The sequence below is a fragment of the Strigops habroptila genome, chromosome 9 (genome assembly GCF_004027225.2).
Source record: "Strigops habroptila isolate Jane chromosome 9, bStrHab1.2.pri, whole genome shotgun sequence".
Classification (NCBI taxonomy): Eukaryota; Metazoa; Chordata; class Aves; order Psittaciformes; family Psittacidae; genus Strigops; species Strigops habroptila.
In genome coordinates this window covers 29557862-29573605 of record NC_044285.2, presented here as the reverse complement: position 1 = coordinate 29573605, position 15744 = coordinate 29557862, and the positions used below count along the sequence as shown (strand labels likewise).

Sequence of the window (15744 nt, the reverse complement as noted above, 5' to 3'; positions counted from 1 at the left end):
CTCCTCTGCTGTCACGTAAAAAAGTAGTTTATTTAGACTAAATGCAGGAAATAAGTAACCAGGTACTTTATAACCTCATGCACCTTTACCTGTGGAGGTGACTGGAGGGAGGCCTGTGGCTGTGTCGTCTTGACCTCTCTCCCCAAGGCACAGAGAGTAGCTTCTAACTGGAAAAGCAGCAAACTCCTCACCTGCCCTCTGGAAAGGCAGCATGGCGTTTCTGCAGTGTTTACATACAGCATCCTCTGGGAAGCCTGGCAGTGGTTTGGAGCTCTGTACAGGAACCTGCTAAAGCAGTTCTGCACATGTCCATCTGCCATGGGTGGCTGGACAGGGTGTGTGAGTTTCTAACACGAGTGGCTTGCAGTGAGCAGCCTTCCTGGGAACAAATTCAGGATGTGTTCAACAGAGCTATGCAGATAGAAACCCATGTAAGTAAGTGAGGACACTGCTGTCTAGTTATCTTTCAGAAACTTACCTCAACAGCTAAGGACTCTCAGTCACTCCTGTTCTCAAAGTGATTCCCTCTCCTGTCTGTATCTTGAGTTTCTCTGGAACATCCACACGGTTCTTCCTACCCCTGTAATCTCTCAGGCCTTTCAGCGTGGCCCAGCTCTCGGTACAAATGGAACATGAGCCACTGGTAACTGAACAGAACGGTTTTTAATAGAATACAATCAGCAGGTGCTTCATCAACCTGCACAGCAGATACTGTATGAAGAGGCTGGTCCCTCTGTAAGAGCCACAGCAGTGGCAGCACCACTGAAGTTTTCCTGTTTTGGCTGTACTCTGTTCTTGGATGTGAATCTGTAAATAAATTCTAGCAGAGTGAGCAAAACAAGCATTTGACAGAGGCATTTTTGAATTAATATTCTGGGTATGTCATCTTTTAAGGCCAGACATCCGTCTTCTCTCCCTGTCATCTTAGCACCAGGTTAGATTAGTTTGTTAATCTTCTATTCTTAAAATCGCTGTGAGGCCTCCCCACATGTGTGGTGTCCACACTCGGTCAGGGTTAGCTCTGTGTTAGTGCTGCGGGCCTCTGGGCAGCTGAAGTCTCTGTCCTGATAAGGGCAGATGGATTCTTCACATGAAAGAACAGTGAAGAGGCACCAGATCCCAGGAACTGGGCAGTTCCCAAGGCTCCTGTCTGTAGCCACAGGAAGCTGCCGTCCCTGTCAGCCCGCTCGCAGTGGCAGCTCCCCCATCTCACACCTGAGGCAGGTAGATGGTAACTGCCATGTCCTGCTGGTGTAGCAGCAGCTAAGGCAGCATGTTCGACCTTGCAGCAGAGCTGCTCAGTGCTGGGAGCAGAAGCTAGCAGTTCAGAGGCTTCCTCACATGCCTTCACCTTCCTCCTCCTCTTCTGTGCTCTGAGAGCCTTTGTCCTCTGAGGGCAGAAGAGGCTGGTGCTGACACGACTGATGTCTGTCTGCCCTCCTCCATGAGGCATGCAGGTCTGTCCTGCCCTGCTGGAGGAAGAGGGGCAGGAGGTTGCGGGTGAAGGGCACGTCCCTGAAGGCGTGCAGGAGGAAGATGCCAGACACGATGGTGACAAAGCCGCTGATGGTGCCAATGATGTTGTCCAGCACCATATGTTGCCACTCCTTGAAGAGGATGGCAGAGCACATCATGACTGCTGTGGTGAACAGCACGTAGTAAATGGGTGTGACCACAGACGTGTTGAAAATGTCCAAGGCTTTGTTCAGGTAGTTGATCTGGATGCTGATGCAGATCACCAGGCACACCAGGAGCACCCAGCCCAGTGGTTCTTTCAGGACTGGCTTCCCAGAAAACAGTTCTTTCAGGGCAATTCCCAAGCCTTTGACGCAGGACACAGAAAGCGAGCCGATGGCGGAGCACACCGAAACATAAACCAGAACGTTGCTCTGTCCGTAACGGGGTCCAGCCACAAAGATAAGCAGAAGGGAGCTCACCAGGACACACACAGCAAATACAATGAATCCTTGGGGAAAGAAGAATTAAAAGATCTCTACCAGAGAACAGTAGGAGCAGTGACAGATGTAACTGAACAGCAAGTAGAGATGGAGGTCTAGGAAGGTGGCAGAAGGCTTGGGAAGCCCTAGCTGACCTCTGTGGGCTGTGGTGGGATAAAGAGGAAAGCATCACATCACAGGAGTACAAGGCCCTGCCAGTGCACTTCCTCTAATGAGCAGCAGCATCTACCTGTTACTCTGCTTTGCTCCTCTCCTGTGCCTTCTTCCTCCACCTCCTGTTCTGTTTCTTTCACATTTAAAGTGTGGAGACCCCAGTCTATTCCCACCACAGAAGGCAACCCACAAGCTATCCTGGACACAGGGGAATGTTTCCTCCGCTGGTGTACAGAATAAGAAACAGCTCAACTACTCTTCAGTTCAGTTCTTCCCAATCTATCCAAGTTGTATCCTACCTTCTCCTGTACTTTCCAAGCCTGAATTGATAGAACCCTTTATATTTAAGTACCTGGATCTTTCAGCTTCTCTGCCATTGACTCCAGGCTGGAAACCTCTTCTTCCTGCGGAGCATGGATCACCATCACTGTGGAGCCCAGCATACTCAGGATGCAGCCAATCTTCCCGTGAACATTCAGCTGCTCGTTCAGGAAGGTGGAAGACAAAACTGCACTGAAAGTGAAAAAAAACCCAGACCAATTAAGCCAAAACATGGAGTAACCTGAGAGAAGAGATGGAGGAAAGCAGAGCAACTGCTTTCACCACTAAGGTGAGGTAGGGGTGTTTCTGAGGCTGCTTACCTAACAAGGACACTCAGAGCTCCCAATGGAGTTACCAGTGTTGCAGGGGCAAAGGCGTAGGCAGCAAAATTTGCTGCTTCTCCAACTCCCACTGCAAGAGAAACTCTGTCAGGTGAGCATCAAAGTAGGAGCAATTCAGCATAATACAGGTTTGGGAGCAGTCAGAAGGGAGCCTCAGTTTCCACCTGAGCATCCCATGCTTCTCTGAGGAATCAGGAAAGAACAGCACCAGCAAGAACAAGCAGAAACCTGATATAGGTTCTCCTGTGAAGGCTTGTGGTTTTGCCTGGTGATCCTTAGTCACGTTAGCAGTAACCACAGGAAAATATTTCCATAATGTTCTCAAAGCTGAAAGGAGTTTTGACCCATGTTTCTAAGTCATGTTCTTGTCCTTCCAGGACAAGCTTTTACAGCTTTTTAAAGGGTAAATCAAGTACAATTGATTAATAACATTGAAAAGTGTAAAACAGAGCTGCTGAAACTGCTGTAGCGCTAAACCCACAGTGCTGGATGTGCTGTTACAACTACATTGTCTGAACATGCCATGTCAGAAGCACTTAACTAAGTTGGACGTGCTCCTCGACTCCTGTTTAAGCAAAGAAACCTGGTAATGCATGAGGATTTAGAATATACGGAGTTATAATTAGATCAACAGCATCCTCAGACGCTCAGATAAAAATCAAGCAAACAATGTTCATCATAATAAAACACAAAAGCAACTGGAAACCATGACTAACGCACTCTTAAGTGTGTCCTTACACAGTTTCAGAGCCGGTACTTACTGCAGAGCAGCCCTGCCCACCAAAGCCATTCCTGCAGGTACGCGTGGCCTCCTCGTCCTAAGTAAGAAAGAGTTAACAAGGAACCTCAGATCATCGCTCTCTACAACTACCTGAAAGGAGGTTGTAGTGAGGTTGGGTCGGTCTCTTCTCCCAAGTAACAAGTGATAGGACAAGAGGAAACAGCCTCAAGCTGTGCCAGGGGAGGTTTAGGCTGGATATTAGGAACAATTCCTTCCCCAGAGGGTGCTCAGGCACTGGAACAGGCTGCCCAGGGCAGTGCTGGAGTCACCGTCCCTGGAAGTGTTCACAAACGCGTAGACGAGGCCCTCAGTGACATGGGTTAGTGGTGGCCTTGGCAGTGCTGGGGTAAAGGTTGGACTTGATGATCTTAAAGGTCTTTTCCAACCTGGCTGATCCTATGATTCTATAACCTACCCAACAGGCTTATCATGCCTGAACAGCATCGGAGAAGCGAGCAAGTGGGATCAGCCTGATCTCTAAGCACAAGGCTGCCTGGGCTCTGCCTGCCTTGTCACACATTGGCCATGGGCAAGAACGGATTCTTTATCCTAAAAGCACAAACTTTATCCCGGTTTTGCGCTTGAAAGAGCAGTTTCAAGGACGCGTTCCACGAACGTGTCCGTGTGGCTATGGGAGCTTCCTTATGGAAGAAGCCTACTTTTAGACCAAGCAGCCCCACAAACAAGGAAGCAGCAGCCAAAGCCCAGCGCTGTGCCGGTGGCGGTGCCGCGGCAGTGACAGCCCCGGGGCGCTCCCCACTCCCCTGCACACACCGCCGCCGCCCCTGTCCGCCCCCCGGCCCGCAGGCGGCGGTACCTGCCCTGGCGCGGCCGCAGCGGCACAGCCGGAGCAGCCCCTTCTTCTTGAGGATGAAGCTGCCGCCGATGAAGGCGCTGGAAGCCAGCGCCAGCCCCAGCCCCACGTAGAACCGGGACCGCCCGCCCGCGGGGCCCATGGCAGCGCCGCCGCCGCCGCCCGCTGCTTCCGGTGCGCCGGTAACAACCCTCCCCCGGAACGGAGCCGGGGCTGGAGCACCGAGCCCGGCTTCCGCCCGGCTGAGCGCTGCGAGGGGGGCTGGGTAGCGCCGGGCAGGCCCAGCCGAGGGGGTGATCCTGGCGGCAGCGCGGCCCCGGGAGCCTCGCCTGGGGGTGCTGGGCTGCCGGCACCCTGGGTGTCAAGCTCGGTGCTCCAGCCGAAGAGGGAGAGATGAGTAAGGGCAAGGACGATGCTCCGCATGAGCTGGAGAGCCAGTTCGTGCTGCGGCTGCCGCCGGTAAGAGCCGTTCGGTGCGGGGCAGCCATCGCGGTTCACACCCGGGCTTGCGAAAGGGGTCAGCAAGGCAGGTGGAGTCGGTGGGAAGTCTGCGGACGCGGCAAGGGACATGGGAACAGGCTGGATGCTTTTGGCCCCGTTCCCACTGCTTTGGGCTGATTTTCCATGGCCTCCTCTTAAGAGGAGGTGACACAGAGCAGGAGGCTGGGTAGACAACGTAGAGGATCAGGGGGGAAAGCTGAGGAACCCCAGGTGCTGGATCTGCAGTTGCTGTGGCTGTCAGTGCGCTTGATGCTGACTGTTAGATGCTTAAAGTCAAGACTGTGTCACGCTGAGACCACAAGAGTTCGGTGATGGGAGCTGTAACTTCCCCTGTGTCCCCTTGCAGGGTATCGCTGTTGGGGCTTCACATTGCTGTCAGAGCTGTATCATGTCGTGGGGTGTGAAGGGCACTGGGAATAGCAGAGCCACAGGGGTGCTGCGTGGCACTGGGAGGAGGGTGCAGTTTTCATTGCAGCTCTTGCAGTAGTTTGGCTGTGTTGGGATGGCAGGGGTGCTTGAAGCTGGGTAGGTTGTACAGAAACCTCTGGTGATTCTCAGACGAATCCCATCCAGTCCTGACATAAGTCTTTCCAACCTTCCCAGGAATATGCCTCCACTGTGCGGCGAGCGGTACAGTCTGGGAATGTCAACTTGAAGGACAGGCTCACCATTGAGCTACACGGTGAGCGAGCAGGATCAGGGCATGTTATAACTCCTCTGACAACCCACAAGTGAAGCTGTGCGACTTGCATGTGTCTTCCCCTGATGTTTTTGCTGCCCGGGAACGTGTTGCTCAGTTTAAGTGTTCAGTGACAGCACTAACCTGTTCCGTGGCTTTCCACAGCGGATGGGCGCCATGGGATTGTCCGCGTGGACCGGGTGCCGCTGGCAGCCAAGCTGGTGGATCTGCCCTGCATCATCGAGAGCTTAAAAACCATTGACAAGAAAACCTTCTATAAGACAGCAGATATTTGCCAGGTATGGGCTGTCCTTGTCTGCCCCAACAGCTTAATTCCTTGCTCCTCTCTCCAGGAAAACCCCTGTATGCTTTGGCAGCTGGACACCCGTTATAAAATGGCCAATTTCTGTATTCTCACAATATTAGCAGTTTTAAATTCATTTAGAAATCCCACTTGCAAAGCATGAAACGTGATTGTCTTTGTAACAGCTGAACTGCTGCTGTGTTTGGATATGAAGTGAGCTGGGTGTGGAATACTGTGTTTTCTTGTACCCCATGCCTGGGAATCCCTTTGGCTCACCACATGCAGTGGGCAGTTACTGTTCATTTTCCACAAAAGCTTTCACATCCTTTTGTCCTTGCATTACAATAAGCACCCTTTGCATTTATGTGGGGATTCCAGATGCTTGTTTGCACTGTGGATGGTGATCTCTACCCCCCTTTGGAAGAGCAAACTGTGAGCACTGACCCTAAGGCAAACAAGAAGAAGGACAAGGACAGAGAGAAGAAATTCATCTGGAATCATGGCAGTGAGTAGAGGCTGTGCCAAACAGCTCCGTCCCACCACCCCAGTGTCAGCTCTTGAGGGCACTCACCACTGCCATGTCCCGGCTGTGCTGCTCTTTTCAGTGCTCTCTCTGTTCCTGAAGGGATCTTCTCCCTGTTGGCATACAGCTTTCTCATTAGGCCATCTGCCTGATACATGCAATCTGTTTCCTCTGTCACAGTCACTCTTCCCCTGAAAAATGTACGGAAGAGACGATTCCGGAAGACAGCTAAGAAGAAGGTGAGTTGCTTCTCACAGAGATGCAGTAACCAAGGGATAGGGAGGCAGAGACATTAGAGCTGTAACTCTCTATTAGCCCAGAAAACATTGCTTCATGTGTTTCCTTGCCCGAGATGAGGGTGAAGGGATGGTAGTAGATTTAAACACTTCTTTGGGTGCTTCTTCTATGTTTCCCAAGATGCTCCTGAGGGGAAAATCCTCTGTGCAGAGAATTGCTGGACCCCATTCCTGCGTCTGCCTTGCATCTATTCCTGCTCATAGAGAAGAAAGGAAGACTTGCCTGGAAATGAAGCTCCACTCATTCCTGCTTTCCCAGCTCAAATCTTCTTTCTATGCATAACCTGTTCACTTCCCCAACAAGCAATGCTGCAAATAGAATAACTGTCATTTCAGCTGGGGGAGTGACAACAGATGGAGCTCAGAGACTGTTTCTGTGCATATGCACAAACCAGGCAAGGTGCTGGGGAGACGCAGCACTGCGAGGTTGAGAAGACTTTTTCTTCTCTGCTTTGCAGTTCCTGAGAACTGTTTCATGCTATTTCGCATGACATTTGGGAAGCAAATTACTTGAGACATTCTTATAGCCCACAGGAGAGATTTGATGTCACTGCATTAAGATTCCTGGCTAATTTAAAACTGAAAAATTAAACCTCCTTTTGAGTGAGGTGGGAAGGAGTTGAGTTGACCATCCATCAAGATACCGCACCTCAAAGACTTTCTGCATACACACGTCTTATTTCATAACTAAGTACAAAACCGAGAGCACGCAGCCCACCAAGGAGCTCTGTACAAAAAAGATGGGTTGCCTTCAGGAGGTGCATAAATTACTTCTAGGGTGAGCATAAGCAAAGGCTGAGCAGAAAGCATAAGAGAAGAGGGGCTTGAAAGAGGGCTCTGTCCAGAGGTGGAGGGTTGGAGTTGGCCAGCATCAGCAGCATGCATGAGGCATTTAACAATTTCTCTGTTCTCTTTCCTCTCTCTGGCCCAGTATATCGAGTCTCCTGATGTGGAAAAAGAGGTGAAGCGTCTCCTGAGCACAGATGCTGAAGCTGTCAGTGTCCGTATCCTTTTAGGAGAGAAAAAAGCTCAAGTGGGGGACAGGGCACTATGTGAGACCTGGGGGGTCTGGAAAAGAGACAAGTTCAGCTTAATATGGGTGTGGGAGGCTGCGAGATAGGTGTACAAGAGGCACTGAAGTTTTGGAGCTTCATGTTTGCCTTGTTCAAAGCTCATTGTTTCTTCATGGTGACCTTCCTTAGACTGTACTAGTGTACTGAGCAGGAACTTAAGTAACGGCAGAGGAGAAGTCATCCAAAAAGGGGGCGGGGGTGGTTTGTCCTGGATATCCATAGCTGCAAGGCCAGACTTGCGGGAGGGGCAGTGATCTGCTGCAGTTTTTAGCATTCTTCCATCACACTGCATCTTTCATGTTCCTGTTTTTCCCTTGACTCATCTGTTCCTGCTGTCAGGCTGGGAAGTCATTGCTGAAGATGAAACAAAAGAAGTAGACAACCATGGTTCACTCACCAGCCTGGACATCTCCTCCCCAGGGATGTCAGGACATAAACAAGGCTCCTCAGGTGCAGTGGGCAAGGCTGTTGTTTTCTTTGTAGCCACTAAGTAGTCAGTTGGGCCCATTCTCTCTGGGGTAAGCCCTAACCAGAGCGAAGGAGAGAGGGTGTTGAGAGAGGCACCCAGTACTGACATGGTCCCTAACAGGCAGAGGGTGCTAGGAGGTCATCAGCTGTGCTTTATCTCTTCTCTTCTCCTTAGAACATGATGAACTGCGGGAGATATTTAATGACATCAGCAGCAGCAGCGAAGATGAAGATGAGAGGGATCATCATGACGATGAAGACCTGAACATCATGGACACTGAGGATGACTTGGAGAGGCAGCTGCAGGACAAGCTGAATGAGTCTGACGGGCAGCAACAGGAGAATGAGGGCTCCAACCAGATAGGTGAGTGGATAGCAGAGCACAGTAGGATCACTGGGGTGCCAGGCAGCCTGCACTGCCCAGCTCTGCTGCTGCTCTGGGTCTGAGCTCACTCTCTCTTCCAGTCATGGGGATCCAGAAACAGATTGACAACCTGAAAAGTAAACTCCAGGAGACCCAGGACAGGAGGAAGCGCCAGGAAGATCTCATCATGAAAGTGGAGAACCTAGCCCTCAAGGTGAGAGCTCTCCTGGGGTCTCTTCACGTCTTCTGCTTAGCACTGGCCTGCTGTTAGATCCAGTAGACTGATTCTGCTGCTGGCCTGGAAGAGCCATGGGTCTGGGCTTGCTGAGTTAAAAATCATAGAATCCCAGTTTGAAAGGGACCTCAGGAATCATCTGATCTAATCTTTCTTGGCAAAAGCTGTCTATACAAGATGCCCAGCACCCTGTCCAGCTGAATCTTAAAGGTATCCAATGTTGAGGAATCCACCACTTCCCTGGGGAGATTGTTCCAATGGCTGATTGTTCTCATTGGGAAAAATTTTCCTCTTATGCCCAACTGGAATGTCCCTGGGAGTAACTTGTACCCATTACCCCCGTCTTTTCCATGTGACTCCTTGTAAAAAGGAAGTCTCCATCTTCTTTGTAGCCACCCTCTAAATTTAAACATGGTGATAAGGTCTTCCCTGAGCCTTCTTTTCTCTAGGCTGAAAAAACCTTTAACTCCTTCTTGTAGATGGAGGTGACATTTACCCTTCTTCCAGTCTGCTGGGATGTCCTCTGATCTCCATGGCTTCTCAAAGACTATGAAGAGTGGCCTTGCAATGTCAGCCAGCTCTCTTAACAAACACCCTTGGGAAGATACTGTCAGGGCCCATCACTTTTAGGGGTCAGGATTACATGAAACTGCAGGGCTGGTTGTCCGTGCAGCTTGGGGCTTGCTGCTCTATTCGACATGTGCCAGCACTCATTCAATCGAGATCACATCGGTAACTGTGGAGCGTCATGTTTGTCTCTGCAGACACGTCTCCAGGCCGTGCTGGATGAGTTCAAGCAGCAGGAGGAGCGAGAGAAGCAGCAGGTGAGGAAACTCCCACAGTGGAGGGGGAAGAACTGGGACACCAATTGGTTCTAGGCTTGACCTCTGACAAAGTTTCCTGGATCTTGTACCACACTGGCTGCTTTGAATTCCAGTGGTACAGGTCAGGTGTGGCTGTACCTTATCTGTAGTTGCAAGACCTTCCTAAGGCACAAGGATTTATAGGAAATGGCGTTAGTTATAACCTTCCTTCTGGAGGAGCAGTGACCCAAAACCTTGGACAAATAGCCTAACACTGCCAGGATTGCTGCCTGGGGTAAAACATGACACAGAAACCCACTAGCACCCATGTACAAGAAGGGCAGTAGCTGTAGGGTCGTGGCACGTTACCTGCCTGGGCAGCTCTCCTGAGTTTCAACCAGGTACCGAGGCAGGAGGTTCCCACTCCCAGGTTCCTGTTCTGCCCCAGAGGTGCCCAGGGATGGCTCCCTGCAATGTACAGGCAAAGCAGCACCGATGTAGGTGGAAGATCCACAGAAACAGAAGTGCTTGGGCTGGAGTTGCCAGGAGCCCCAGCCATGCCATATTGCAATGCCTCACTCTCTCTTCCCAGATGACATCCCTGCAGGAGCAGCTGGAGTCCCTCATGGAGAAGTGAGGAGCAGGCCAGGGTCTTTGTACCTGCGAGCAGAGCTGGAAGCAGTGTTCATTTGCCCTGCTGAAGTCTTTGCTCTAGTCACACACCTCTGCTGCCAGGTGTGCTCCTGGGCATGTCCAATGCTGGTCTCACGTGTATTTTTCTGGGCTTGGTTTGTGGAGCTAAAGAATTGAACTTATGCCTGTGAGAGCAGCCAAAATACTGGATTTAGTGTAAATATTCAGCACCATTCTCCCAGAGGGGTTTAGTTCCCCCTGGGTCAGATTTCTGCATCTTCATGGGCCGTGGCCAGGTAGGAACTTGTTCTTGTGTTTGAGGAAAACTTGTGTCTGGAAATCAGACTCAATAAAGGACTGTTTCCAACTCTTGTCTGTTCCTCTGTGGTCTCCAGAGCACAGACTAGCACTACCTCTGACCATACACAGCCCCTGGCTGCTGCTAGCACCAGCAGTTCTGGGTTCCTTCACTGAGTTGCTCCTTCTGTGGCTGGGTAAAAGAAGACTGGGGAAAGGAACCCTGTGAGCTGTCATGCTGTGGAAGGAATGAGGCCCTCCTCATCAGGGAGTTTCTTTAATTCCTCACAGACTGGGCAGGCAAATCTCAGATTAACCTGGCAGGGTGGGAAGAGGATTAGAAAGGCAGTTCCAGAACGCAACAGAGAGCACCCAGGGTGTGCTATAGCAGGACACCCCTCTATCAACCCAGAGGGCAAGGGAAGGGGAGAAGGCTTCCAAGCTCTGCCCCAGTACAGAACTTGGAAGGTCAGTAGCAGCCCTGGGAGATGACATGTGTGTCCAGATAGTCAGGAAAGGGAGAGACCCTGAGGAAGACGTGGAGTTCAGGAAGGGCCTGAGCGTGGCCTTGTGCCCGTGACCTGCTCCTGGGGGCCAACAGGAGCAGCCATGGAGGAAACCTACCTGCTGAACGTGGAAGGGGTCAGAAAGAAGATTCTGCATGGAGGCCAAGGGGAGCTGCCGAAGCTGCAGGATGGGAGCAAGGTAAGTTGGCTTAGTTGTTACACCAAAGCCCCAGGAGAGGGGAGCGGGTCCGACACCAACATCCCTGCCCATTACATTAGATTCCCTGCTCACAAGCCATGTTCTGTGTCTGTGGTACAGGGAGATCCCATCTCCAGGACATCCCTCCCAAGGGGGAGGTGCAGGAAGAGCTGTTTTGGGCACAGGCAGCCACAGGGGTGCCCGTGGGGAGCTGTTGAGGGTCTCTGATATTCGCCAGCCCATGGGTATGGGCAGAGCAGCGTTGGTTCCACCAGGTCCTGGTGTATCCTATGGGAGCCCTCTGGATTATAATGTGGGATCTAAAGAGAGCAGCAAGATACAGCACTGATGGGCGTTAAGGCGCTCCACCATCTGCTTGCTGTCTTAAGAGGCACGAGATGGAAGGAGGCACAATCTCCTGCTGCAGATGGAGAGCTGCTAATCAAGCCAGCACATTGCTGGGAGCAGGCTTGTCCCTGCGTCCTGGCCCCATGGCAGAGGGATTTGGGGCTGTCGAGGGGACAGAGGTCTCTCACTGCTCAACACTGAGCTTTCTCCGGGGCAGATCACCTTCCACTTCCAGACGCTGAAGGATGACTTTGAGCGGACGGTCATTGATGACAGCCGGGAAGCTGGCATCCCCATGGAGATCATCGTGGGCAAGATGTTCAAGCTGGAGATCTGGGAGACACTGCTCAGCTCCATGAGGACTGGGGAGGTGGCCGAGTTCTGGTGTGACGCCATTGTGAGTGAGGGGCCCACAGGCACCTACTCCCCTCCTTTCTGCACAGCCAGGGCACAGGACCATGTACCCAGAGATACCCCAGCCTTGCCTGGTGCAAGCACAATGCCTTGGGTGTCACTTACCGTGGCACTACTGGGCTACACCCAGGGGAAGGGGTGCAGGCGAGTCCCATGCGGTTGAGCAGGGTGCTCCCCCTCCTTGCAGCACACAGGCATGTATGCCCTGGTCTCCAGGGGCATGCGGAGGATCGCAGAGGGCCGGGACCCCCTGGAAGGGCAGAAGCACCGCTGTGGCATGGGCAACATGTTTGACTACCATAGCACGGGCTACGATGACCTGGATGAGCTGCAGCGGACACCGCAGCCCCTCATCTTCATCATGGAGCTGTTCCGGGTAAGGGGGATGTGGGGATGGGGGGGATGGCCAGGGCAGCAGCTCAGCTCCCGCTGTCCGTGCAGGTAGAGGAGCCCTCAGCGTACAAACGTGACACGTGGGCCATGAGCAAGGAGGAGAAGCTGGCGGCGGTGCCCGTGCTGCACAGCGAGGGCAACCGCCTCGTGCTCCGCAAGGAGTTCGCGCAGGCAGCAGCCAAGTACCAGGAGGCTGTCATTTGCCTGAGGAACCTCCAGGCCAAGGTGAGCAGGACCCAGCCACCTCCTGTCCTCCCTGCCTGGGCTTCCTCTGCAAAGCGCTCCCCTGGGTGCTGGGGAGCCACGAAACACCGACTGCGGCTCCCCGGGACAGGAGAAGCCATGGGAAGAAGGCTGGCTGAAGCTGGAGAGGTTGGTCACGCCGCTGGTGCTCAACTACTGCCAGTGCCAGCTGGAGCTGGGCGACTACTACGAGGTGCTGGAGCACACGACAGAGCTCCTCCAGAAACACAAAGGTACCTGTGCCCTGCATCCCGCCCTGCTGTGCCCACAGCCCCCAGGCACTCCGTCCTCTGGATCCCCCAACCATGACAATGCTCATCCCACATCCCTCTGCCTGTGATGGTACCTATGTCATCTGGATCTCCATGTCCACTGCAGAACCTGTGTCCCAAGTCCTCCTGCCCGTGATGGCACCTGCACCCTGCATCCTCTAGCTCCCCCTGTCCGTGACATCCCACATCATCCAGATCCCACTGCCCACCATGATCCCCTTGCCCATGATGATCCCTGCATCTCCTACCCCCTGGTGCCTGCAGTGGCACAAGTAACCTTGCCCATGATGGTGCCCCTACCTCCAATAGCACCTACCCCTGCTCCATGTGGTCTGTGTCCCCTGGATTCCCAGGGTCTCCAGCTCCTGTGGCTGGTGGCCCTGAGCTGCAGGACCCCCCCAGGGGCTTTCCTCTCCTGGCAGACAATGCCAAGGCCTATTTCAAGCGGGCGAAGGCTCATGCTGCTGTGTGGAACGAGCGGGAGGCACGGGAGGACTTCCTGCGGGTGGCTCACCTCGACCCCTCCATGGCAGCCGCCGTGAAGAAGGAGCTGAAGCAGCTCGGGGAGAGGATGAGGAAGAAGCACGTGGAGGATCGGAAGCGCTACCAAGGGCTCTTCCAGCCATCTCGAGGGCCGCAGGCCAGCAAGGGGCAGGAGAGCAGGGAGGGGGGAGATGGGGCGATGCTGCAGGAGGGGGCACCCCACAGTGAGGTTGGGGTCCCAGGGACGGGAGAAGCAGAAAAAGCAGGGGCTGACCAAGCAGAACAAGAGACCCCCAGGGCTGGGGGTGAAGGGGCAGTGCCAGGAGGTGAAGTGACCCAGGGGGAGCCTGCAGAGGTGGAGGTGAGGAATGGGACAGGAGTGGGAGAAGAAGAAAACCTGGGCACCTCTAGGGCAGAGCCAGAACGCTGGAGAACAGAGAGGGAGGCAGAGGAGGGAGGTGAGACAGAGGAGAAGGGGGAAGAGGAGGGGAAGGAGAGGGATAGTATGGAGAAGGAAGAAAAAGAGGACAGAGAGGAAGAGAAGGAAAAGAAGATAGAGGAGGACAAAAAGGAAGAGAGTCCACAAGCAGAGAAAGAGCAGGAGAGGAAAGAGGAAGGGAAGAAGATGGAGGAGGAAGAAAAAGAGGACAGAGAGAAAGAGAAGGAAGAGGAGGACAATAAAGAAGAGACCCCCCAAGCAGAGAAAGAAAAGGAGGGGAAAGAGGAAGAAAAGGAGGGGGAGGAGGGGGAAAAAGGGGAGGACATGGAGGAGGAAGTAAGAGAGGACAGAGAGGAAGAGAATGAAGAGAAGGACAATAAAGAAGAGACCCCACAAGCAGAGAAAGAAGAGGAGGGGAAAAAGGAAGAAAAGGAGGGGGAGGAGGGGGAAAAAGGGGAGAACATGGAGGAGGAAGTAAGAGAGGACAGAGTGGAAGAGAAGGAAAGGAAGATAGAGGAGGACAAAGAGGAAGAGAGCCCACAAGCAGAGCTGGAAAAGCTGTCTGTAGGGCACTGTGGGGCAGCAGGAGGGACAGAGGCGGCAGGGTTTGGGCAGGGGCTGGAGCAGGGAGCCGGTGGGGCACAGGACGCTGGCACAGGGGCCGGGGCTGAGCCAAGCAGAGCCCTAGAGCCCCCCAATGAGGGACTGATGCCATGTGAGGGACCCCCAGAGCTGGATGAAGCACCCAGAGAGGCGCTGGCAGAGGGGAGCTGCGGGGAGCAGCCAGCAGGCACTGCCAGGGGGGAAGGCAGCATCCCCCCAGACAGCTCCACCCCGGGGGCAGTGCTCCAGGCTGGGCACACAGGGGCAAAGGAAGGTCTGGATGGAGGGTCAGAGGTACCCCCCTGCCCCACGGCAGCCAGGGAAGGGGGTGATGCACCCCCAGGGCACCGCAGCGAGAGCAGAGAGCTCGGGGCCAGCACGCAGGGGCACAGCCAGCCCTGAGCAGGGCCGGTTACCCACTGGGGAGGCACAGCACAGGCAGTGGGGCTGCTGTACGCCGAGAGGGAGCCCCAGGGCTGGGGCCTGGCCCCACAGTGACACGGGAACAATGCTGCCCTCACCCTGCCACGGCTGCACCCCCAGCCCCGCTGTGCAGCACCCGCCTGCTGCCGCCCTGCCCCGACCCACCGGCTCCAGCGCTCCCCAGCCGGGCACCGCTGCGGTCTGCTGGCTCACAAATAAAAGCTCTTCCCTGGCACCACGGGCTGGATCTGTTCCTGGACGTGACCCGCTTCCCTGATCACACCGCACCTCCTGCCTGGAGCCTGCGGCACAGGAGGGGCAGTTTGTGCTGCCCTTCACCGAGGCTGCAGTTCACCCCCATTTAAACTCCTGAAAGTCTCCTGTGTGAGGGGCTGTCCCCATGCGGTAGCAACGAGTCAGGCCTTTGCACAGCACCACCAGCCTTTCAGGCAGGGGTGAGAGCAGGTCCAGCACTAGAAGGATCAGTCCTGGGCAGGCTCCGCATGTCAGCTGAGGCTGGGCTGCACCCTGGCACAGGGAGCCCTGCCCTGCCCTGCGCTAGTCCTCAGCCGAGCCCTCATTGTGCCATGGAGATACAGGGAACGTGGAGCAGAAGCACTCAGACACCTGTGGGCACTGGAGACCTAATGGGGCTCCAGGCAGAAAGCACAGAGGGAGAGGACTGGCTGCCCAGCATCCCTCTGCTGCCGACATCCTTCCTGGGGATGAAGGGTTTCCCACAGCACAAGTTCCCAGGTGAGGAAGAGGGGCTTTCCTCACACACACAGCCCCTGTCCCAGGCTGCCACATGGCCTGGTGCAGATCTTGCTGGGAGAGGAGGAAGGAAGATGGTGACTGGGCGACACATCTGTGTCTG

The 15744-nt window shown here is 54.0% G+C and overlaps 3 protein-coding genes across 4 annotated transcripts; 2 read left to right on the top strand and 1 right to left on the bottom strand.

Annotated features, from left to right (window-relative positions):
* Positions 1-644: 644 nt before the first annotated feature.
* Positions 645-4562, bottom strand: LOC115612604 (magnesium transporter NIPA2-like). 2 transcript variants are annotated; one of them, XM_030497087.1, is made up of 5 exons: positions 4372-4562; positions 3535-3591; positions 2753-2843; positions 2464-2624; positions 645-1966 (listed from the first exon to the last, which is right to left on the bottom strand). In XM_030497087.1, the coding sequence occupies exons 1-5, from the start codon at positions 4508-4510 to the stop codon at positions 1338-1340; spliced, it is 1077 nt and encodes a 358-aa protein (XP_030352947.1). In that variant the 5' UTR covers positions 4511-4562; the 3' UTR covers positions 645-1337. The 2 variants fall into 2 exon arrangements, with proteins under 2 accessions (XP_030352947.1, XP_030352948.1); XM_030497088.1 differs by lacking the exon at positions 3535-3591.
* Positions 4563-4585: 23 nt separating this feature from the next.
* On the top strand, positions 4586-10619 carry TAF7L (TATA-box binding protein associated factor 7 like). Its single transcript, XM_030497089.1, has 11 exons — positions 4586-4827; positions 5473-5551; positions 5714-5847; positions 6231-6357; positions 6556-6614; positions 7603-7675; positions 8084-8194; positions 8388-8576; positions 8678-8790; positions 9576-9635; positions 10207-10619. The coding sequence occupies exons 1-11, from the start codon at positions 4762-4764 to the stop codon at positions 10249-10251; spliced, it is 1056 nt and encodes a 351-aa protein (XP_030352949.1). The 5' UTR covers positions 4586-4761; the 3' UTR covers positions 10252-10619.
* A 425-nt stretch (positions 10620-11044) lies between these two features.
* AIPL1 (aryl hydrocarbon receptor interacting protein like 1) lies at positions 11045-13494 on the top strand. The gene is made up of 6 exons (XM_030497084.1): positions 11045-11249; positions 11815-11994; positions 12199-12387; positions 12453-12629; positions 12739-12880; positions 13322-13494. The coding sequence occupies exons 1-6, from the start codon at positions 11154-11156 to the stop codon at positions 13459-13461; spliced, it is 924 nt and encodes a 307-aa protein (XP_030352944.1). The 5' UTR covers positions 11045-11153; the 3' UTR covers positions 13462-13494.
* Positions 13495-15744: the final 2250 nt, after the last annotated feature.

Bases quoted from the DNA above. Each gene is read 5' to 3' on its own strand.
- LOC115612604 (XM_030497087.1), bottom strand. From the start codon at position 4,510: ATGGGCCCCGCGGGCGGGCGGTCCCGGTTCTACGTGGGGCTGGGGCTG. The intron at 2,844-3,534 runs GTAAGTACCGGC...TTTCTCTTGCAG, and splicing joins GTGGGCAGGGCTGCTCTGCA to TGGGAGTTGGAGAAGCAGCA. The intron at 1,967-2,463 runs GTACTTAAATAT...TCTTTCCCCAAG, and splicing joins AGAGAAGCTGAAAGATCCAG to GATTCATTGTATTTGCTGTG.
- AIPL1 (XM_030497084.1), top strand. From the start codon at position 11,154: ATGGAGGAAACCTACCTGCTGAACGTGGAAGGGGTCAGAAAGAAGATT. The intron at 11,995-12,198 runs GTGAGTGAGGGG...CCCTCCTTGCAG, and splicing joins AGTTCTGGTGTGACGCCATT to CACACAGGCATGTATGCCCT. The intron at 12,881-13,321 runs GTACCTGTGCCC...GGACCCCCCCAG, and splicing joins GCTCCTCCAGAAACACAAAG to GGGCTTTCCTCTCCTGGCAG.
- TAF7L (XM_030497089.1), top strand. From the start codon at position 4,762: ATGAGTAAGGGCAAGGACGATGCTCCGCATGAGCTGGAGAGCCAGTTC. The intron at 4,828-5,472 runs GTAAGAGCCGTT...CAACCTTCCCAG, and splicing joins TCGTGCTGCGGCTGCCGCCG to GAATATGCCTCCACTGTGCG. The intron at 6,358-6,555 runs GTGAGTAGAGGC...CCTCTGTCACAG, and splicing joins ATTCATCTGGAATCATGGCA to TCACTCTTCCCCTGAAAAAT.